This window comes from Hyaena hyaena, unplaced genomic scaffold (assembly GCF_003009895.1).
Source record: "Hyaena hyaena isolate Hyena2069 unplaced genomic scaffold, ASM300989v1 scaffold_70, whole genome shotgun sequence".
Taxonomy (NCBI): Eukaryota; Metazoa; Chordata; class Mammalia; order Carnivora; family Hyaenidae; genus Hyaena; species Hyaena hyaena.
Genome location: NW_024080701.1, coordinates 1,390,322 through 1,414,049, shown reverse-complemented (window position 1 = coordinate 1,414,049; position 23,728 = coordinate 1,390,322). Strand labels below are relative to the sequence as shown.

Sequence of the window (23,728 nt, the reverse complement as noted above, 5' to 3'; positions counted from 1 at the left end):
GAGCCACCCAGGTGCCCCAAAGTTGTTGGGTTTTTTTTTTAATTTTTTAGTAAACTATATCCCCAACATGGGATTTGAACCCCATGTTCATGAAACCAAGGTCAAGAGTCTCTTGCTCTTTGAACTGAGCCACCCAGGCACCCTCTCTTTCTTTCTCAAAAAGAATAAACAGTAAAAAACAAAAACAAAAACAAAAAAAACCACCTTTTTTAAAAGATAAATCAACAACAACAACAAAAAGGGCAAATGACTTGAATAGGCACTTTTCAGAAGAGGGAATGGAATAGGTTATTAAACTGATAACGTGTTGTTCAATGTCATTAGAAATCCCAGAAATGCAAATCAAGCTACATTTTATTTATTTGTTTGTTTGTTTAATTTTTAAAGTAAGCTTCACACTCAGTGCAGAACTTGAACTCACAACCCTGAGAGCAAGACCTGAGCTGAGATCAAGAGTCAGACGCTCAGCCTACTTTGACTCTAGTCATGATCTTATAGTTTGTAAGTATGAGTCCCACATGGGGCTTTCTGCTGTCAGCACAGAGTCTGTGTCAGATTCTCAATCTTCCTTTCTCTCTTCCTTTTCCCTGTTCATTCTCTCTCTCTTGCATGGGCACCTGTGAGCTCTCTCTCAAATATAAATAAAACGTTTAAAAAAAAAAGTCAGATGCTTAACTGAATGAGCCACCCAGGTGCCCCTCAAGCTACATTTTAAACCTCAATGAGATACAACTTTATTATTATTTTTAATGTTTGTTTATTTTTGAGAGAAAGAACACAAGTGGAGGAGGGGCAGAGAGATACAGAATCCCAAGCAGGCTACAGGCTCGAGCTCAACCAACTGAACTATCCAGATTCCCCAAAAGAATACTACTTTAATGATTTGGTAAATAAATAAATAAATCTGTAAACACTGAGTACTGGTGAAAACATCTAACAACAGAAACACTACTGTTGGCATTGAAGTGTGTTATGATTGATACAATCACCTTGGAAAACAATTTGGCATCACCTAGCAAAGCTGAAGTTGTGCATTTGTATGACCCAGCCAAACCGTTTCTGGATAAACCTCAAGAAAACTCACTAATTAGGATACACATGTGCAAGAATATTCATAACAGCACTGTTTGTAATTAGCAAAAAAAAAAAAAAAAAAGGCAACAGTTCTTATGTCCATCAAGAGTAGGATTTGAGGGGCGCCTGGGTGACTCAGTCGGTTAAGCGTCCAACTTCCGCTCAGCTCATGATCTCACGGTTTGTTGGTTCGAGCCCCGCGTCGGGCTCTGTGCTGACGGCTAGCTCAGAGCCTGGAGCCTGTTTCAGATTCTGTATCTCCCTCTCTCTCTGACCTTCCCCTGCTCATGCTGTCTCTGTCCCTCTCTCTCTCCCATTCTCTCTCAGAAATAAATAAAACATTAAAAATTTTTTTTAAATTTTTTTTATTTCTAGGAGAGAGAGAGAGAGACAGCGTGGGCAGGGGAGGGTCAGAGACAGAGGGAGTCACAGACTGAAACAGGCTCCAGGCTCTGAGCCGGCAGTCAGCACAGAGCCCGACGCGGGGCTCGAACCCACGAACCGCGAGATCATGACCTAAGCGAAAGTCGGACGCTTAACCGACTAAGCCACCCAGGCGCCCCTAAAAAAATTTTTTTTAAGAGTAGGGTATTAGATTAATACAATAGAAACTGCATAGCAATGAACAATGCTAAGTGAAAAATTAAATCATGGAAAATATACACTAATTCTACTTAAGACTCTAAACTTGTGGGGCAGCTGGGTGGCTCTGTTGGTTAAGGATCCTACTTCAGCCCGGTCATGATCTCACTGTTCCTGAGTTTGAGCCCCATATCAGGCTCTGTGCTGACAGCTTAGAGCCTAGAGCCTGTTTCAGATTCTGTGTCTCCCTCTCTGTCTCTGCCTCTCCTCCGCTCGTCTTCTGTGTTGCAAAAAAGAATAAACACTAAAATTTTTTTAAAAGAACCCTCTAAACTTGTAAAACTAACCAATATATTGTGTGGGGATGAAAAACATATATGGTTAAATTATACTTCTACTAAAAATATGTGGTTAAATTATAAAGACAAGTGAGGGAAAGATAAATGTAATATTCAAAGCAGCATTTATTTATTCCGAGAGAAGTGAAAGGAATGGGGTGGGGACAGCCATGTAGGAGCCTTATAAGGCCAAAGTGATGTTCTCTTTCTCTCACTAGGACCTGAGTGCTAAGGGTTAGATATGTCCTCAATCTTTATTGTTTGACCTGTGTTACACATATTCTTTTCTAGCCATTAAATATTTAAGAAGAACAAATTTTTAAGTTTATTTATTTATTTTTGGAGTGAGAGACAGCACACAATGGGGGGGGGGAGAGAGAGAGAGAGAGGGAGGGAGGGAGAGAGAGAATCCCAAGCAGTTTCTGTACCGTTAGCACAGAGCCCAACAGGGGGTCACACTCACAAATGGTGAGATCATGACCTGAGCCAAAACCAAAACTAGGGTGCTTGACCAACTGAGCCACCCAGGGGCCCCTAATTAGAACAAGTTTTTAAGTGTCAAGTACCGTAAGTGGTTAGACACAGAGAGTAGACCCACTCTCCCAAGACACCTGGCCATGTTGCCTCTCTTAGAAGAGCCAGGTAGATGAGGCTCACCTACACCGGGCAGAGCAGAGAACAGGAATTTCAGGGGCTGCTCTGCTTTTGTCTCTCAGGCTGGGCCGGGCTGGGGACGAGACGGGAAGGCAGTGCAAATCTCGGGCTGCCAGGGCTTTATTGCATTTGCAAAACTGGTCTGCAGATGCCACATAAGATAGAGAGCTCCGTCCAGAATCACCCACCCCCCTGCTGATTGCTCTGGCAGCCACATGCCCACATGATAACATCTTTAATATCCAGCGGGAAATGAATTCCCCTGCTTGGTCTGCCCATCTGGCCTCGCCTCTTGCCACAGTCAGTTTATCTGGCAGATCTTCCTCCCCTGCATAAAGAGGAGAAATTGTTCTTCCACAACTCAGCTTTTCATCATGAAAGCATTGTCTACGTGGCAGGGCCTGGATATTGGTTATTCCTTCTTTCCTTCCTCCCCTCCACGTTCAGGCTTCTGCATTGGCGCTGTGCTAGGCTCAGGGGATGTGGAGATGAATTGAGCATGAACCCCATCCTGGAGGAGTGAACACTCCAGTTGGGTAGCCAGACTAGAAAGCAAATAATCAAGGAACCAAGTGTAATAGAGGTAACGAAACCTCAGGAGCAAAGAAAAACAAAAAGATTAAGTCCTTCAGGGTGGTGGTGGTGGGTCTGGAAGGATTCCCCAAAGGAAATAAAAATTTTTATTCTCTCCAAAAGCTAACATTTTTTATTACTGAAGAAACACATGCTTATCTCAGAAAAATGAGAAAAAGTAATATAAAAGTATATTTAAAAACATGCTTCTCACTACAAGACAATTACAGTGTATTTCAGGAGATACTATTTGAACTGAATCCTTAAAAATTAGTAGGAAGTAGAGGTAAATTTCTTTTCCTCTACCTTTGGGGTGGGAACTTCGTTGCCTTTCAGTTGTTCTTTACTATATGCATACACATTAAATGTACTCTTATTTGTAAACTGTCTCACAATTAAAAGGTACATAAATATAATATCTAGCCAAGGGGCACCTGGCCGGTTCAGTTGGAGGATCAAATGGCTCTTGATCTTGGTGTTGTGAGTCCAAGTCCCACATTAGGTATACTTAAAAATAAAATCTTAAAAAATGTATGTATATAATATCTAGTCAAGGATTTGAGGAGGGCTGGTGTAGATATTTCAGTTGTCACTAAACCAAATTTTAACCCGTAAGAAATGCTGGTGATAAAATTGGAATCATAGTCCTGTGTTTTTGTTAAAAACATTTTTTTAATGTCTATTTATTTTGAGAGAGAGAGTTCGAGCACGGGCAGGGGAAGGTCAGATGGAGAATCTCACACTGACAGTGCAGAGCCCAGTGCAGGGCTCCTATTCAGGAGCTGTGAGATCATGACCTGAAATGAAATCAAGAGTTGGTCACTTAACCAACTGAGCCACCCAGGTGCCCCCATGTATTTTTAGTTTTTAAAACTGCAAAAAGTTTCATAAAATCACAAAAATGGATTATAAAAATCAATAGGCCATGGTGGTGTTAAAAACTTAAAAAACAAAACTGCCAGTTATTTCACCAGCAAAATCAAGTTTATTCAGGAATAGCAGAGAACTGCAATCCAGGACAAGCAAGCTACAGCAAAGCCATTGGCAAATTGAACAAACAAAGAAAAGGAATGTTATTTTATGGAGAAGGAGGAAGTTGGGAGGAGTTGTTTTGAACACGAATCCATTGGAAAGAAGCAAGACTTTAGGGTGATGATGGTTTTTCTTTGGCCGAGCTGCAGGGACAGTCGATTTTTTGTCGAGATTCAGTCATTGTACATCTTTCTCTGTTGGAGCCTATAACTGATGATTCTCTTCTGTTGCTATTTTTCTGTTATGCGTCTGTTATTGACAATTCTGCCTGTGATTGACATTGAGTGGTATGGTCACCCTTCCAGCCTTCCCTTCTAGCATTCTCTGTCTACTGTAGAGGTTTCCCTTTATTGATTTTCACAGTGGGCACAGAAATCCTGATGAATACAGATTTTTAAAAAATGAAATGGTATCTGAACCAATTTAAGCAATTAGAGATAACTCAAGTTTTAGCCTCACCAAATGTTAAAAAAATGTTATCATTAGAGGAATGAATGTCATTTACGTTCTGGAAATGGAAAAACAGTTTATAACCCTTGTGTTAAGGTATGACAGACAATGCAAGGTGTAACATTTTTTTGGTGCTGGAGTTGGCATCTATTATATGAGTTTTTAAGTGTCAGTCAGGAGAAGCTGGCCCTGGTGACTCAGGGACCTCTTGTGAGTAGCCAACAATTTATCTGGTCTAATTTGAGCAGCCAAAGGTGCTGTTGCCTAATAGTAAATGCTTCGAGTAAAAATGTATGAACAGAGGAGCCTGGGTGGCTCAGTAGGTTAACCTTGGGATTCTTGATTTTGGCTCAGGTCATGATCTCCTGGTTCGTGGGTTCGAATCCTTCATGGGGCTCTGTGCTGACAGTGCAGATTCTTGCTCTCTCTGCTCCTCTGCTCTCCCTGCCCTCGCTCCTCTGCTCTCCCTGCCCTCCCTCCTCTGGCAAGAAAAAAGTAAACATTTTTAAGAATGCATGAACAAATTAAGCCAAAATCAAATAAATTCTGAGTTATGACACAGTGTCCAGGAAAGGTGGGAAGGGGATGCTGTTTTCCAGATAAATGATGGGTCAGGCAGAAGCAACAATGGACGCAAAGAGAAAGACATGCGGGAACAGCAGGAACACTGGTGTGACTGGAGGCAAATGGAACCTCATCTGGCCAGAACATGGTACTGCTGGAGTATCTGACCCAGAAGTCTCTCTGCTCTCTCCTCGGTTCCCCTTTCCCGCTCCCCGCTGGCACCGCCCCCTGGAAAAAGCAAAGGCGGAGCCTCAGTCTCAAGCGGTCTTCTCACCGCCCCTTCCTAAAGGCGCGCGGGGCTGCTGGCGCCGCTTGATGACGTCACGGCCATTGACAGCGTGAGGCCGAGGCCGTGGCTGCTGCCGCTGTGCTTTTGAGCGGTCGGGTAAGGGTCTGAGTTGGTCTGCTGCCAGCCAGGGTGCCTTCCGAGGGCTCGAGGGAGGCCCGGAGTTTGCAGCCGGGGCGGCGGGTTTGTTGTCTGCAGGGTCGCGGGGCTGGGGGAGGCGTTGGAGGCCCAGAAACCGGACTCTGAGATCAGGGCTGCGGGTGTGTAGGACAGGCGGCTGCATCCAGGTTGGGTGAGAGGCGCGACAGTCCGGCACCGGAGTCTGGCGGAAACCTTAGGGTCCAGACTGCGGTGAGGGTAGTCGGGAGCTCAGGTTCTGGGCAAGGAGGGATCTCCAGGGGTTCGGCCTTCGGTGTGCGTGGACCACGCTCACGAATCTCTCTCCCCCTTGCCCCCGCCCGCCTGCTTCCAGTGGCTCACGCGGGCTGCAGATGCAGCATGTCTAGACTGGGGGTCTTGGGCGGCGCCCAGGCCGGGTTGGGACTGTTGCTGGGCACCGCCGCGGGCCTTGGATTCCTGTGTGCCCTTTACAGCCAGCGGTGGAAACGGACCCGGCGCCACGGCCACAGCCAGAGCTTACCTAACTCCCTGGAATACACACGGCCCTCAGAACCTGGACGCCTAGGTAGGTAGGATCCGGTCCCCTGAGGCCACAGTCCTGGCTGACGGATGGGCCTAGGGTACGGCTGCCTTTAACAGGACAACGGAGGGTGGTGCCTGAGAGTTTTACCTTTTTGCAAGGTTTATTGGAAAGGAAAGCAGCCTTCCTCTTCTCTGCTTCTTCCTATAATCCCAGGAAAGTATATTGTGAAATTGTTTAGCTTGCACTCTTAGTTCAGGCCACAAGAGTGCTATGTGTGTATAAAAGGCACTTGTTTAGTGTTGGGTGAAGTGTTTCATAAGTAGAGAAAAAGTCCAAAAGAAGGCAAAAGAGAAAACTAATCTTAGGGAAATTAAGGTCTTGAGGCTTATGTATTAAATTATGTATTAGAATTTGAAGGGACCTTGGAGACTACTCAAGTTGTTTTTTTTTTTATCCCTCTTAGGAGAAAATTGGGATTCAAAAAGATTATGTAACTTTACCGAGGTTGTCACAGAGCAATTAAGTGGCAGGATTGGGCCTGGTCACCTGGTCCCGTGGACTTCCACAGCATGGAACTGGGAGTGCCTTTACTGCAATTGAAGCTGAACGTGGCTGGCTTCCAGCCACAGCTGAAACGGGTAGTGCTTTTGTTTTGCAAAACTTTGACCTTAAGTCATTCGACCAAAGCACCGAAGGCTGGTTCAAGCCGCTCTCGTGTGTGTAATAGAGGAGCGTTCGGCCCATCTCCCCATGTTAATGGGAATGAGTGTTTTCTCTGATTACCAAATGCCAGATGGATTGGAAAAGTTAGTTTTCGAAGAGTCTTCAAAGAGGTATCAACTTATTTAAATTTTATTAATTGAGAGAGAGAGCTGAAGGGCAGAGAGAAGGAGAGAGAGAATTATAAGCAGGCTCCACACCATCAGTGCAGAGCCCAATTCAGGGCTCGAACTCAGGAACCGTGAGATCATGACCTGAGCAGAAATTGAGAGTCATAGACACTTAGCCGACGGGGCCACCCAGGTGCCCCAAGAGTTATGGATGTAGATTACAGCTGTTGATCAGTGTCTTATTAGCTGCTGGTAACCTAGTATTGTGAGTGTGCTAGTCTTTCCTTTTTTCCTTATGGTTTGTTTGTAACTTCTTAGCAGTAGTTTTTCTTTTGCTGTTTGGAGAAAGTAGTGCTTTCCCAGAGATCTTTCTTTTTTAAAATTTTATTTCAGTAATCTCTACATCTGAGGTGGGGCTCAGACTCAACCCTGAGATCAAGAGTCACATGGCTCTTCCTGTCAAGCCAGTGTCCATCCCTCTCTCCCCATCTTTCTTGCTCTACACTTAAAAAAAAATTTTTTTTTTTAACGTTTATCTATTTTTGAGAGTGAGAAAGTGCGTGTGTGTGAACACAAGTGGGGGAGGGGCAGAGAGCGAGATCCAAAACAGGCTCCAGACTGTCAGCACAGAGGCTAATGCGGGGGTCAAACCTACAAACCACGAGATCATGACCTGAGCTGAAGTTGGTCGCTTAATCGACTGAGCCACCCAGGTGCCCGTCATGCTCTTGAACGTTGTTGGGTGTGTATTGAAATTGGGGCCTACACTGTCACTAGATTTCCTTCATCACGCTTATGCTTGCCTGGACTTTGGGTCCTGCCTTTCTAGTTTCTTTCCTGTTTTTACATTTTCTAGCCCAATTGCCTTAGGCAGCTACCAGGTTACTAGCATTTACTGTTAGAATTTACCAGAGCTCAATTGAGGGCTTGGTAATGGTGCTTTCCCCATGGGGTGTGGCTGGGCTTTTCCCAGTCCACCTTTTCCCTTAGTCACTTTCTCTTTGCCCTTCTCTGAGGGTATTAAATGAAGAGGCGCTCAGAATTGTCCTTGCTATTGTTTGTAAAGTGAAAGATCAGAATTTGGGTGGGCTCAGGTTTAGTCTGGCTGTGTGGAGAGTATTGACTGCCTGGTATTTGGGAACTGTATAGACACGTAAGGAGTTTTGTTTTCCTTTTGCAGGGCAGGTGTCCTGCCTTCTGGCTGCTGAACTCTTGCCAGCATTTTACATTACCTGCCATGCTGTGGAAGGTTCTTGGAGCAGAGTGGGCTCTGGTTTAGAGATTGAGATCTTTTTTTTCTTTGAATAGTCACTTGAGACTTGTTACCGGGACCTACCTGTGAACATATACTGCCTGAGCCTCAAGGGTTTTTGTAAATTGAGCTCCAGTGAGAAGCGAGTGTTCTTGAATTCCAGGTCCAAGATCTTTTCCTCACTCTATCCCATGAGCGTCTGTATCTGCTGTCATTCCTTCAGTGAGGCCTTTGTGGGCGGTCCCCGGTGAGGCTGGAGATGGCGCGGTGCTGCCCAGCCTTCCACGAGAAGGGCAGGAGGAGGTGCTGGACCGCCTGGACTTTGTGCTCAGCAGCCTGGCGGCCCTGCGGCGGGAGGTGGAGGAGCTGAGGAGCAGCCTGCAGGGGCTTGCCGGGCAGATTGTCGGGGAGGTCCGGTGAGTGATGCTGCCCTCTGTCCTGCCTCGCCCCCGCCCCTCGGCTTTCCCCAGTCCCCATAGCTTTTTCAGCTGAGATGTGGCCTGGCCTTTGCTGCCTGTCCCTAAGGAAAAAGACAGTTTGGCAGCTTCTCGCATAATTGCTGGGGAAGCCGTATGCTTGGTACCTTGCCTTCCAGAAGGTCCTTGCTGCTTTTGGGCCTCCTGGTCTGTCGAGCAGCTGAAATGCTTTGTTCTGACTTACTTGGTCTGCCCCTGGGGACTGGGTCCAGGGAGCTGCCCTCCTTGTTCTCCTGAGGGTAGAGACCCAGGATTCTTTCCATTCTTGGTCCTTTCATGAGCACCAATAGTTAAGAGCTTCCCTCATGGGGAAGGGAAAAACAGGCTGGCCGGGGCCTGGTGGCACCCTCTCTACAGGAGTCCACTTTTCAGATCCCACATGGAAGAGAGCCAGAGAGTGGCTCGGCGGCGGAGATTCCCTTTTGCCCGAGAGAGGAGTGACTCTACTGGTTCCAGCTCTGTCTACTTCACTGCCACCTCGGGAGCCACATTCACAGATGCTGAGAGTGAAGGCGGGTGAGTTGTTTCTCCCAGAGGCAGTTGTGGCTTCAGCTGGGTGACATTTTATGAAAGTATTGTTTATCTAGAAAATTCACACTGAGCTGCTATGAATCATTTTTGGAACAAGGTAAAGGTAAAAATGAATAGAATACAGAATAGGTTAAACAAGAAAAGCCATCTACCTTATGTCACCCAGGCAAATGGAATGTTAAAAATGCTTAATGCTTGCATCTGCTGTTTTCCCGAGTAGGTTTTTTACACAGTTACCGTAATATATTTTTTATTTTCATTTTTCCTGTAACATTAGATGGGTATTTTCCTGTGTTATCACAGAGCTTTATAAATTTTTTTTAAGCTTATTTATTTTGAGAGCAGGGGAGGGGCAGAGAGAGGGAGAGAGAATATCAAGCAGGCTCCATGCTGCCAATGTAGAGCCCAACGTGGGGCTTGAATTCATGAACCGTGAGATCATGACCTGAGCTGAAATAAAGAGTTGGACGCTTAACCGACTGAGCCACCCAGGTGCCTTTATAATTTTTTTTTTAATTAAGTAGGCTCCATGACCAATGTAGGGCTTGAACTCCCGACCCTGAGATCAAGAGTTCCACGCTCTACTGACTGAGCCAACCAGGCGCCCCTATTACAAGGACTTTATAAGCATTGTGTTATGACTTATTTCCGTCACTCAGTGGCTGAGCCAGGTTTACAGAGCCCTCTAAGCACTGGAAGCTCCCACACGGGAGGCTTGCTCATGTTCCCTTGGCATCTTCACAGGTGGGAGCTGACTGGCCCGAGCAGTTGTGACCAGAGGCCTTCCTGTGATATGGGGCAGCAGGCAGGAGTCTGGTGGGCAGCCTCCAGACTCGGTCAGGCTAAGGGCTTGTGATTTTAAGCCACTAGTGCCATTTGAAACTTTTGTCTCAAGGATGGAGTCTGAATGAAAATCTTTGTTGTGGTGCCTGATGCTGTCATTGGCAGCTTCTGCCCTTGTCTGCTGGTGGCTCCAGTCATCAAGGTGGCCTCTGTGAGATTTCAAGGCTGACCTTTCTTCCTCCTCAAGGAAAAGAGTGGCACAGAGAATAGCCCAGCCTTGTGTTGGGACAGAAGGACTAATTTAGCTATAAACGTGCATAAAGATTCAGGGTGATCTTTGCAGCAGTGCTCTTTAGCTGAAGCGCCTTATGACACTAACTACTGTTTATTTTTCCTCTGTGACTGCTTGAGAAGTACTTTAGAGGCATTTCCTCACCTAATCCTCACAGGGTCCTCTGAAGTAGGTGCTGCTCTTCCTGGCTCTCACATGGAGACCTGAGGCTTAGTGAGGTTTGATGCCTTGCCCTGGGTTATACAGCTCCTGAGTGCAGGCTCAGCTGGGCTCCTCTGCAGGGGTAGGAGGGTCTGTGATCTAAGGCCTGGCTTGGTTGTCACGGTGTAGAAGGGCTTCTTCAGGAAGCCCTGTTCCATGCGGCCTTGGGAGTTCTTCCCATGGAGTAAAGAGCTGCCGCAGCTCACTGCCCGGGCAAGGCCTATGCGTAGCTGTCCCATCTGTTCAGTACCCCTTACTCAGAAAATTTCAGCCTTATTTGCTTGTTTGGGCCATTATATCCTCCTGTCTCTCCTCATTGATTTTCCAAGAAAATGAAGAATAATATTACTCTCTTTTCCCATATTACTGCCATTGGCATCTATGCTGGCTTTGATTATTGCTTGGGCACCTCTCACAACAAAAGCTTTAGTCCTCCGTTTCTGACCACTGTTGCCGGGGTTATCCGATCCCTATTATCTGTATTGTCAAGGGCTCATGGACGTGGCCCCTTTCCACTTACCTAATACTTTTGCCTGAGAGATGTTCCAGAAGGTTGTGTTAGAGGACGGGGCAAAAATGATGTTTGACATATCCGGACTGAAAAGAAAGGAGGATGAAGTGGATCCTGAGATGGAAGGAGCATCTCTGTGCAACTCATTTTTAGCATGTCACTTGAGGTGGGGAAACTTGACATTTGAAAGAGGGTAGAATAGAAGGAGAGGTCACAGCTCTGCCCAAGATCAGGATGCAGATTTCAAGACTCCTAATGATTTTAAGAAGTTGTACACAGGGCACCTGGGTGGCTCAGTTGGTTGAGGGCCCGGGACTTCAGCTCAGGTCATGATCTCCTGGTCCGTGAATTTGAGCCCCACATCAGGCTTTGTGCTGACCTCAGAGCCTGGAGCCTCCTTCGGTTTCTGTGTCTCCCTCTTTCTCTGCTCCTCCCCCCTCTCGTGCTTTGTTTCTCTCTCTCTCAAAAATAAAAAAATTTAAAAAAGTTGTACAAACTTCTGGGAATAGTGAGAGCCAGTGTTTAATCAGGGAGGCCTGTGAGTGCTTCACTGCTTGGAGTGCTCACTGGGGCTCCCAAGGCCGTAAAGGGAAGGACAGGCCCATCACAGGCCCTTCCCACCTGGGATGGGACAAGAGGAAGGGCAGCTCTCTTAATTACAGCTGCAGCAGGCTCAGCCCATGACCGCTCCTCTGGCATGTAGAAGCTGATGGTGGCTCGTGGTGCAACACTCTGGTGTAGCTTGCTGTATCTGGGGCAGTGGCTGTGGTGGATAATTCTTTGTGCCATGGTCCGTGCCGTATAGGCTAAGGAGGGGGATCTGGGGAGGAGACCACAAACTCTAGAATGGCTTTGAACATGTGGGACCAGGGAAGGAGCGCTTCTTTGAGGGATGAAAGGCTAAGAATCTTTGATGCCCTACTTCCTTGAAAGCTATAGTCCCTTTTTCTACCAAATAAAGTAGCAACTTTGAACTCCCAGGGGACCGACTGATTGTGGCAGAGGCAGAATCGCCACGTGGGTCTGTGAGCCTGTTCCCTGAGCATTGTACCAAACACAGCTTTAGTTTTCTCCCGGTCAAAACCCAGCTTCCCCTAAGACACCACTCCTCCAGCAAGCCTTTCCAGGCATTCCAGCCAAGGATTGCCTGCAACCCCACTGCCACCCCTCCTTGGCATTTATCACCTCGTTTATGTTGGTCTTATCTTCCTCACCAGTTTGTCTCCCATGCCTGGTTGTCTTTGAATGCTTTAGCCCCGCCCCTCTCATGGGGCTTAGGAGGTATCAAAAGAAAGAAACTTAATTGTCAGAAGAAGGGGATGTGTGTAACCAAGTCCTTGATCACTGACTGGGGGGCTCTTCTCAAGGGGTGGAGTAGGGTAGCTCTGGCTTCCTTGCTCCGAGGGGGCCATGGATCATCTGCCCTGTGTGGGAACAGTGTGTTCCACCCAAGGGCACCACTCCAAAGAGCCTTTTCAAATCTCCCTGCCAGTCCCTGGTAGATCTCAAAAGCCTCAGGGCATGTTAAGCAAAAGGGACATCTCTGTTTCTGTCGCTAGCTCTCTTGGAGGATTTCTCCAAGGGCTGGATTGGTGCTCTGAGAGGTGTAAGAAAATGGTGTGGCTGTAGAGACGCAGCCCCTGTAGCTGTGCAAGCCCCGGCAGCTCACAGGGTTGCTGTCTGTACTTGAGCAATAGCGTCTGCCTGCCCACTGCAGGCCAGCCAGCCGGGCTGCAAGGCAGTAAGGCAGAGCAGAGCTCCCTAAAGGGAGGCTGAGGTGCAATAAAAGGCCTCCTCACTATTGGGCCTCACTGAGCCTCCCTGCCTCATGTGGACCCACCAGCTCTCACTCCGTGGGTGGCAGCAAAGTCCTTTCTGACCACTCCTTTTCCCAGCCATGTGAGCTCCCTGGATAGACTATGCCGGTGTCTCTCTAAAAGGGGTAAGAGTAGGGGTCCCTCCCTGGGATACTCGTCATTAGAACTCCTAATTCGAGGGAGTTCAGCAGGCAGTGGTGTCTCCCCTTCTTTCTCCCCAAGCAACAGGAGACATGGGACTCTAGGTCTTTGACCCCAGATAACCCATTTACCCATCTTGCCTTTGGGCCTGGATAGGCTGAGCAGAGGCACTAGTAGACGGATTTGATTTTCTCATTTGGGGCAGGTTATTGTCCAAGCTGTAAGAATTGGTTGGGAGTTTCTCTAGGCTGCCTTTGTGATCGTATTCTTCGCCACCCAGGTTGGTTTGTAAATCCAATGCTACTTTTCCTTGTCCTTTCAATTTCTAAAGTTTTTACTGCAAATTGCTAGAGGGGAAAGAACTTGGGTCACATTTGGTAAGCAAAGTGAAGTTAAGGGTTTCAATACCTTACAAGTTCTTGTAGTAGCCGTTCCCGGGGCCCTTCCTTAGAGGAGTCTGGAAGCTCCTCTATAAAGCAGCATGGATTGGGACCTAGGTCTGGTTGCTCACTTGGTACCTTCTGGATGGAGCCTCACTCCCTGTTGGCTTTCCGACCTACAGCTCTCAGCCCGACCTTAAGCGATCTTGTACTGTCCTTATTTGTAGGTGTCCCTCTCATCTCTCCTTCAGCCATAGGTATCCTGTCCCTATCTTTCCTTCTGGGATGGAGGAAGGCTTATCCCTAAATGACCCTAAGATCCTCCTTGTGCTTAGGAACCTTATGGTTCTGACAGAACCTGCTTTGCCTTCACTTAAATCTGGAGGTTTCTCTGGTGTCTGGTTCTAGCCCCTGAAGTCGTACCTTCTCCCCTGGTCAGTTTTTGTCTGAGTCAGCTGGCGGTTAGGGAGAACAGCCCAATCAGCTGCTCCAAGTTACTCTTGGCTTCCTCTTCAGTGAGTGCATCAAGGCTGGGGGCTCCTAGGAGACACTTCTTATGGTGGCCCCAGAGATCCCTTCCCAAGGGGTTCTGTTTACTTCTTCCTTCTCTCCTGATTCTGCTGCAAAGTGGCCTTTCCCCACCTCTGGCAAGTTCCTAAGGCTTCCAAGGGCCACTCCTATTGTGGTTTAGGTTTGGCTGCTGACTTAGGACAGAGGTGCACCTTGAATTGAAAAAGAAAATGTAGATGTTTGAGCTGCACGCATGGCCTCAGAGGCTGGCACCCACCCTCACTGTTACCGGTGGGTGCTTTTGGGTAATAAAGCAAAGATGATTGACAGACACTTAGACTGGTGAGTGATCTAGCTCAGGAGATCAGTTCCACCTACATTATGGTTTTTATCGTGTGTGTGTGTGTTTTTTTTTTTTAATTATAAGAATATATGCTCACTAAAGCAGTCATATATATTAAAAAATACAAAAAAGATTATCTTTAATTCTTCTACCCTAAGACCTACTAGCATTATTTTGGTACATTGCTTTCTAGGCAGCTTCTTTTCCAGGCCTTTTCTGATTATCTGCCTGACCTGGTGGTAGCTCAGCAAGGGGTTCTCACATCAGCCCTTGGCTGCCACAGTGTCCCCCTAATGGTCATTCTTTCCTCCAGGAGGCATCATTTTGCCAGCCCATAGTTCCCCCTGGGAAGTTTTCTCTCAAGGACCAATTTCTGCCCCTAAGTGATAGAAATGGTTTTTACTTGGTGCTTTGGACAGCAGTGCCATGAAAAGCCCTTCTTTGTGGGTGGGGGATAGGCCCTAGGGCTCTGTCACTTACATTTCTCTGCCACAGGTATACAACAGCCAACGCCGAGTCTGACTACGAGCGGGACTCTGACAGGGAAAGTGATGACGGGGAAGATGAAGTGAGCTGTGAGACTGTGAAGATGGGTAGAAAGGATTCTCTGGATCTGGTGGTGGAGGTGGCTTCGGGCCCGGCGGCCAGAGCCCTGGAGGCCGAAGACTCCCCTGGCCCGGAGGATATGCTGCCGCTCCTGCAGCAGGCCGATGAGCTACACCAGGGCAGCGAGCAGGGCAAGAGGGAGGGCTTCCAGCTGCTGCTCAACAACAAGCTGGCGGTGAGGCTCCAGCTCCGTCTGCCCTTACTAACCCTCACCCCCGGGAACGAAGGCAGGGCCCTGTAGTTTCTAAGCTTGCAGGGTGACACAGGAAGGGAAGGGGAGGGTGAGATGGCTCGTCCTGCATATGCCCCCTAGGGTTGCACGTCCTATTCAAGTAGGCCATGCACTGCCCCCAGAGGCCTAGGTGTGCTGCCTTCCCAGTCCCCTGCCTCCTGTAGATCTGCTAAAGAGCTCCACCTCTTACAGTAGAGATGTGGAAAGAACCAGAATATTTTTTCCTCTTTTATTTCCCTGAGGCAGAGCCCAAGCTGCCTGCCCTACTTGAAGTTTCTGTGACAAGTGTGTAGGTCACTCAACCACAGCTCTTTTCTCTGGCTCACTGCTAGAATTTATGCTCACCCAGGTACAAATGCCCCACAGTGAGAATTTTTCCTTTTCTTGGGCATTTTCACTTTTTCATTGTGTTAGCAAGACTTCCTCTCCCATTGTGCTTCATTTCATCTTGCAGTTGACCTTTATTCCTCACAGTGTTAGGCCAGAATGCCCTCACTCTGAGGGTTGTGCAATCTACTGGCTAGAGATAATGTGCCCTCAGGTGAGTGCAGGTGGGAGGCTGTGGGGGTGAAACACTGTGCATAAGGCTGGCCTGGTGTCAGCTTGCAGCACACTAGCTTGGAAACTCAAACCTGGGGTGTGGGGAGAAGGCCAGAGCCCCAGTTCTCTGCAGCTGGAGGAAGAGGGGCCTCATCTATCCCTCTGTTTGGTCCACAGTATGGAAGTCGGCAGGACTTTCTCTGGCGCCTGGCCCGGGCCTACAGTGACATGTGTGAGCTCGCTGAGGAGGTGAGCGAGAAGAAGTCGTATGCCCTAAATGGTAAGTGCTGACAGGTTGCTGGTGGGAAGGTGACTGGTTCTAGGGGTATAGCCGGCCCATCTGGGGCTCGGGAACCACCGAGGTAAGATGTAGGCTGTCGGCGCAGTTGTGGGTCACTCTTTCACTCAGCACAAACTGGTTCCCAAGGTCTTCTGCTTCCTTCTGTTTCTCTGCACATGGTGATTAATACAGGTGCAAATGTTTTAGGAATAGTTGTAGCATACTAGCATGATTCTTTGTTCTCACTCCCCAGCTATAAGAGAGGACAAGGCCTACTTTATTAATCTGAAGAGATTTTTAAAATTTTTTTTATGGTTTGTTTTTATTGAGAGAAAGAGAGACAGAGCATGAGCAGGGGAGGGCCAGAGAGGGAGGGAGATAAAGAATCCGAAGCAGCTCCAGGCTCTGAGCTGTCAGCACGGAGCCCGATGTGGGGCTCGAACCCACAAACTGTGAGATCATGACCTGAGCTGAAGTCAGATGCTTAACTGATGGAGCCACTCAGGCGCTCCTGAAGAGTTTTTTTGCTATTGCTTACGAATTTGGTTATGGAGCCTGTGGAGCAGGTGTTCTAGCTTAAGAGTCTTTGGGATCTGCTTAGCAACTCTGTTGCCTAAGCGTGTTTCCTGGGGGGCAGGGTGCATCTGAATTATGCCAAGTTCAGGGCTCTTCCCTGTCATATCATTGAGAATCCTGGGCCTTTGAAAAATGACTGGGTTTGTGGGGAAGATGCATCCTGCCTAGCCACACACCCCAAGTCAGGGACCATTGTGGACTTCTAAGTCTTTTTTTTTTTTTTTAATGTTTTTTTCAATTTAAATTTTATTTTATTTATTTTTACAAATAGTTTATTGTCAAATTGGTTTCCATATAACACCCAGTTCTCATCCCCACAAGTGCCCTCCTCCGTGCCCATCCCCCCCCCACATCCATCAGTCCTCAGTTTTTGTCAGCATTCAAGAGTCTCTCATGGTTTGCCTCCCTCCCTTTCCCCCACCATTTCCGCCCTTCTTCTCCCGCTTGTTCCTCCGTCAAGTTCCTCCTAATCCTCCTATACGTGCAAACGTATGATATTTGTCCTTCTCTGCGTGACTTATTTCGCTCAGCGTAACACTCTCAAGGTCCATCCATGTTGCTACCCATGGCCAGATTTCATTGTTTCTCATTGCCATGTAGTATTCCGTGGTATAGATAAATGACATCTTCTTGACCCATTCGTCCGTTGATGGACACTTAGGCTCTTTCCATGTTTTAGCTATTGTGGAGAGTGCTGCTATGAACTGGACTTCTAAGTCTTATTTCAGTTAGTTATCTAAAGTCAGCTGAACTTTCCAAAGTGGACATGTCTCCTTCCTCACTTACAAACACTTCATCTTTGTTAGTGGAGAATCTGACATACCACAAGGTCATTGCCCTAAGCATTTGTAGAATTCTGTCAATATAGAAAGTTGAGTTGAATGTTTATTGATACAGATCTTAAGAAAAATCTCCAAGTTTCAACAGAAAGTGCTTAATTAATACTTGCTTTTTCTCAAAAGTTCTGCTTTCCCTCCTCTTGAAGTTTTAAGTTCCCCCCTGCTTTTAAGTTTTCAGGGGAGGAGTCTTACTAGCTTTTGGGCTGATATTCAGACTCATGGTATCAATAAGAACCTTCCCTTTCTTTTTGATCATTGATCATCTCTTACTAGTACCAGTAGCCAGGATGAAACCTGAAGGTGGAGGTAGGGTGGTGGTTAGAGCAACCATAGCCAGTGACCTGGTCTGGTCTGCAGAGCTTATTAGCAATTCTGTACAAGCCTACTCCTGCTGGAGGGCAGATGGAGCATCTGTGGAGGCCCTGCTTCTAGGATCTTGCTTTTTATGGACCTTCCTTGATGGGTCTAAAGTTCTTCATTTTGTTCTATCTCTAAGTTGGACCACCAAGAGGCAGCCATTCCGTGGGACCTTAGGTGACATCTTTTCACCTTTGTGTCTAGCTTGGTAGGAAGGAACACTCAGCTCTTATTTTTCTATTAAGAGAGTGCTTTGAAGCGGGAAGGGAAAAATCCACTAATAGCCATGTCCTCCACTGATAGGGCCACATTTGGTCATTGTTTAGAAAGGGGAAGTTATGGGGTGTCTTGGTGGCTCAGTCCGTTAGGTGTCCAACCCTTGATTTCTGCTCAGGTCATGAACTCCGGGTTTGTGCAGTCAAGCCCTGTGTTGGGTTCTGCGCTGGAGGTGTAAAGACTGCTTGGGATTCTCTCTGCCCCTCTCCCGCTTGTGCAAGCTCTCTCTCAAAGAATGGTCTTAAAAAGGGGTGGAAGGAAGGTTATGGGGGGGGGGGGCAGTATTTCTCATCAGTTATCTTAAAAATGTATTTGTTGCACATGCAACATTATAATTTCAGAATGAAGCAACATTTAATATCAGCCAGACTATCACCTCAACCCATTACTTTTGTTCTGTTTTCTCCATGTTTCCTTTGAAGCCCTCTCCACTAATCAAAGAAGTCACATTTTGTAGTGTGTTCTTTTCTCCAGTCATAGGCATGATGTTCTTTAGCTAGAGGGCTCCAGGCTTCTTGTTAACCTAGGAGATCCTTGTCAAGAGCCTTCATGTGTTTAGGCCTTGATTTCTTTAGCAGTCTTAGTGCCTGGAAAACTAAGTGAATGTCATCTCTAGTCATACATTGGTCCATTTGACTCTGGTGAGGAGTTCTGACCTAGAGCTGTGTGTTTAATGTTCTTGGACCACAGATCCATTAGAGAATTCGATCAAAGCTGTAGGCCCTCTCCTCAATAAAATGCACATGTAGCTAAACTTTTATACAACGCCAGAGGAATACATGGACACCTTAAAGCCTGTCCACTACCCTCCAGGATAAGGTCTGCTGGGGACAGTTTGTCCTTGGGTTGTTTTATATTTAAAATGGTTTGAGCACATCATAAAAAGAAGGTAGCTGGGCAGCTGATGACAGGGACAGCGAGGTGAAGCAGAAATTATCCCCAAAAAGCTATTTGTAGCTTTTTATTCTATTCAAATTCAAAATTATTTCAAACAATGGGGCGCCTGGGTGGCTTAGTCGGTTAAGCGTCCGACTTTCGCTTAGGTCATGATCTCGCGGTTCGTGGGTTCAAGCCCCGCGTCGGGCTCTGTGCTGACTGCCAGCTCGGAGCCTGGAGCCTGNAGTTTGATGGCTCAGTAAAATCTCAGACTTTTCAGATATTGACAGATTCCTGGCAAGAAGAGCTGATAACAACGATGCAGTCCTAAAGCCTGAGAATTTTAATCAAAATTGAATGGTTGATATAAAATCAATTTTGTGTAGGGGCGCCTGGCTGGCTTAGTCGGTTACGTGTCCGACTTTCGCTTAGGTCATGATCTCACAGTTCGTGGGTTCGAGCCCCGCGTCGGGATCTGTGCTGACTGCCAGCTCGGAGCCTGGAGCCTGTTTCAGAGTCTGTCACTCCCTCTCTCTCTGACCCTCCCCTGCTCACGCTGCCTCTCTCTCTCCTAGAAAGAAATGAAAAACATTTAAAAAAAATTTAAAAAAAAATTATTTCAAACAAGTCCAGTTGGTGTAGGGATTAGTAAGAGCTAGAGCAGTCACTGTTGCCCGAGCCCCTGCTGTGGAAGTGTGCATGGGAGCCCTTGTCAACTCTCGTTCACCTTTGTCCTACAGGAAAAGAAGAAGCAGAGGCTGCCCTGGAGAAGGGGGATGAGAATGCTGAATGTCACCAGTGGTAATAACAAGCTACGGGGTCACGGGAAGAGTCAGCATGAGTTAGAGTGGAAGAGAGCCATTTTTCTGCCCTGACCACAAAGGTGTTTGCCAGAGACAGGAGAGGGAGCTTTGGCCTTTGGGCCTCCCCCAAACCAGGGACCAAGAGGTTTTCTTTGGAAGGTGCCTTGGGAGTGAGGCAGGGGGAATAGGAGGAATTGTTGTTGATGAGGCTTAGAGAAACACATAGCTTTTTTTTTTTTTTATTTTATAAGATATGCGCTGTTTATTTTCTGTGGTACTTCTGACACCCTATCAGTTTTATTCTGATAAAGGAGAATAAAGAGCTCCAGAAATGCTTCACGTTACAGTTCATGGCCCTATCTAACCATGACATTAGATAACAGATGGATCCAAAATAATACCTAGTTACTTTGCTATGGAGTAGAAATAAAAAGAGGAGAAACACATAGCTCTTTAAGAGTCATCCCAGCTACAACATTTGTGGGTTCTCGGCTCTGCAGGGAAGCTAGCACGGTTGTAGTCTGTCCTCAAGCTCTTCCTTCCCCTAGCTGCAGTCCCTGGCTGCTGGTGGACTTTGGCTTCTCTGCGTGGCTTGCATGAGTTAGTTTATTAGCTTACAAAAACAGCCGTTTGTGTTGTGTGAGGGAAGGTTCTGCCAACTTCCACGGGTCAAGTCCAACCTGTGGAACTTGTGTCCTAGGGCCTGGTTCCAGTACCTCAAGAGTTTTTAGTGAAAATTCCCTTCCCACCTCCCCTTTGCTTTCCATAGTTCTGTCCTCAGATGGTCTCTGCAAGAGCTCCTTTCAGGGATCTGGGCATTGGTGCCACTTCCTGTGTTCTTCCTTGGGGCCTCTGGACTCCCAAGGAAAGAAAATAGTCTTAAACTTTATTCTTGGGCAACAGCTGTTTGGAGGAAATACGGAAATGAGCCTCTGGAAGCATCAGATACAGATGCCCCCAGACATTTAAGTGAATAAATGAAAAGGCAACTTGGGTCTCTAGTCACTTATTTAATGTCAATTGTTTCTAGAAACAATGCTGGGAAGATAGGGTAGGAAGATATTTGTTTTTGAGGATGGGAAGCTGCCTGGCTTTGTTCCCTCCGTGGGTGGGAGGATATGGAGAGGACATAAATCTGAAGCCTTTATCAGCTTCTGCTGGTTCCCAAACCAACATTAGAATTTCCTATAGTATCCCATCCCCATATGCCCCCAAGTAAAGCTTCCCAAGGACATACCTATATACTTCTAAAGCTAATGAGACCTTCTTTTAGTGTCTGATCAGGAGATAAGCAGCAGTATAGTTAGGTCTCTTACATTTTGACCCCCCCCCCCCCACACCCTGCTATACTCATCATATGGGGAAACTGGTAGAGATTTGTCCTGAGACATTGGCTAATAAATGTTAAGTATGAGAAGTTTCCTATGGTGGACCTCACTTTTTTGTACCTAGCATACTTTGGAGAATTGTGAGCCTACCATTGTTTGTTAAAGAATGTGAATTGGGACCACCGATCTATGAAAAGAGATTTATACATACAGAAATGCTATTTTTGGCTCTACTTGAGGGGGTAGAGGGCAGTTGATGAGAAGCCCATTCCTTGTCCTTGAGCTTGCTGCCGCTTTCCCCCATAGGTATGCAGTGCTTTGTGGTCAGCTGGCTGAGCATGAGAGCATCCAGAGGCGTATCCAGAGTGGCTTTAGCTTCAAGGTGAGGAAAGGCTTCTCTTCCTTTCCTTGTACTGCTCTATTCCAGACCCCTGCTCTGTCCTAGCTCCTTGCAAAGGGTGCACCTGCAGTGTCTATGACTTGCTCTCCTTGCCTTAGTTAACTCTGATGGTAGTTTGTACTTCATTTCCCCTCTCAGGAGCATGTGGACAAAGCCATTGCTCTCCAGCCAGAAAACCCTATGGCTCACTTCCTTCTTGGCAGGTGGTGCTACCAGGTGAGCTAAATTCTGGGGCCTGATATCAAGGCCCTAAGGGTCCTGTGACACTGATATCCTTGCAGTGAAAACCTGCAAGCATGGGCTGTAGCCTGGTATGGCTCAAGAGCCATTTCCTGTGAATGACTGTGTTATGGGTGATTGGACCCAGCCCTATCTGACCATGTTTTAAGTATACCATATTCGATGTTCTTAAAGATATTTAAAACTTTTTATTCACACCTTGCTCTTTTGGTGGCAGGTTTCTCACCTGAGCTGGCTCGAGAAAAAAACTGCTACAGCCTTGTTCGAAAGCCCTCTCAGTGCCACTGTGCAGGATGCCCTCCAGAGCTTCTTAAAGGTATTGGGAATGAAAGGACAGATTATTGGTAGGGAGCAATTTTCTAATGGAAAATCAGAACCACTTGGACAGCTTATAAAAATAGATTTCCCTGGACCACTGGATCAGTCAGTCTTCAGATTGGAGACTGGAAAGCTCTATTTAATAAACCTTAGCCTGACTTGAACATGGTAATCCCTTTACTGAAAGGCCTTTCTCCCTATTCTAGGCTGAAGAACTACAGCCAGGATTTTCCAAAGCAGGGAGGGTATATATTTCCAAGGTAAAATCACTTGCCTTTTTCAACATAGATGAAAATATGCATGTTGATGTTGAGATTTGTGGGAAGTCCTGAAAGTCTAGTCTCCTGGTGGTATTTCTCCCAGGTTTTCACTGTTGTATCTTTTCAGTGCTACAGGGAACTAGGAAAAAATTCTGAAGCTAGACAGTGGATGAAGTTAGCTTTGGAGTTGCCAGATGTCACCAATGAGGTAATACTTTGAAGAGCTATTGAATCATGTGACCTGTTTTCAGGAAAGAATTTTCCCTAGAAAATTTTCCATGTAGGCTCTTTTATATATATATCTCAGCTAGGGGGGAGGCAGATCTTGTAGGCTGTCTTGCAAAAGAAGGTAAAAGACTAACTCGGGGACCCTTCTCCGGTATCAGTGGTTTGGAAAATGTTGGCTTAGACTTTTGAGTTCTGGTCTAGTTTCCCTCCCCCCCCCCTCTTGTTTCCTTAGGATTCAGCTTTCCAGAAGGACTTGGAAGAATTGGAAGTAATTTTAAGAGAATAATCACATTTCAATGACCTTCATGAATGAATTGAGGAAAACTGCCCTTATTAGATCAGGAATCTAAGATTAAGTGAGGGTCCTAACTTCCGAGCCTGACTGGTATTTATAACCAATCCCCAATTTCTTTCCTGTTGTCCACTGTTTAATTTATTCTAATCCCTTATCTAATCTGAAATTGGGGAAGGATTTGAGGCCTGGGAATTTCTGTAGTCCTCTTAAGTGAATTCTTGAAAAACCAAGACTGGCACTGAAGGCTGCCTTCAGCCTGTGGTGGATTAACTTCAAAGAGCTATAGGAACAAAACACAGAACTGTACTCACTAATCTTTTCTACTGATTAATACTCAACACCAAAGTATATAGTCCTAAGACCATACCTGGTCTATGGTCCTGGCAGCCCAAGGACATTGCCCTCTTCTCCTGTATCATGTGAATTCTGTCTGTATTCCTGGGCTGAGGGGCTGGACTGCTGGACTTCCAGAATCCTGGCAGCTTTTGGAAGGGCACCAGTGCATAAGACTTACGAGACTGTGAAATGATGTGAGGAGTTGCCTGGAATATATTTTGGTACAACCTGAAATAAACCAAATTTGATTAGAAGTCACTGTATTCCCCTTTCTATGGTTGCTATCAACTCCTTTCTTGCTTGATATTTCCATAACTATTTCCTATTACAGAAGCAATTGCAGACAAGTAGAAAAATAGCACCTAATAGTTTAAGCTCTTTTCAGTGAAATTTTAGTTACATGTAAAAGAGGCCTGCCAAGGTCTATTCCAACTAGGTGACTCCTATGGCCAACAGGACAAAGCCTCACCTCACCTGATAAATCCCACCTACAAGGATAATTGAGACAAATTTACAGCACTAAAGGATTGAAATGCTTTTACTTCCATTCCAGAAGCTGTCACTCTGGCTTCCTATACCATCCCAGGTTTGTTTTGTAGTCTAGAAAGGAAAGAGAACACCTGAAAGATACTCCATTCTTTAAACAAGTACTAGCTGAGAGGCCCTCTGAAATTT

The 23,728-nt window shown here is 46.4% G+C and overlaps 1 protein-coding gene across 1 annotated transcript; it reads left to right on the top strand.

The window, feature by feature from the left end:
- Positions 1-5,257: 5,257 nt before the first annotated feature.
- Positions 5,258-23,326, top strand: RMDN3 (regulator of microtubule dynamics 3). The gene is made up of 13 exons (XM_039232787.1): positions 5,258-5,652; positions 6,026-6,238; positions 8,502-8,694; positions 9,127-9,270; positions 14,759-15,044; positions 15,819-15,921; positions 19,586-19,646; positions 21,283-21,358; positions 21,515-21,592; positions 21,834-21,932; positions 22,141-22,194; positions 22,322-22,402; positions 22,655-23,326. Exons 2-13 carry the CDS (start codon positions 6,052-6,054, stop codon positions 22,706-22,708), a joined length of 1,416 nt encoding a protein of 471 aa, XP_039088718.1. The 5' UTR covers positions 5,258-5,652; positions 6,026-6,051; the 3' UTR covers positions 22,709-23,326.
- Positions 23,327-23,728: the final 402 nt, after the last annotated feature.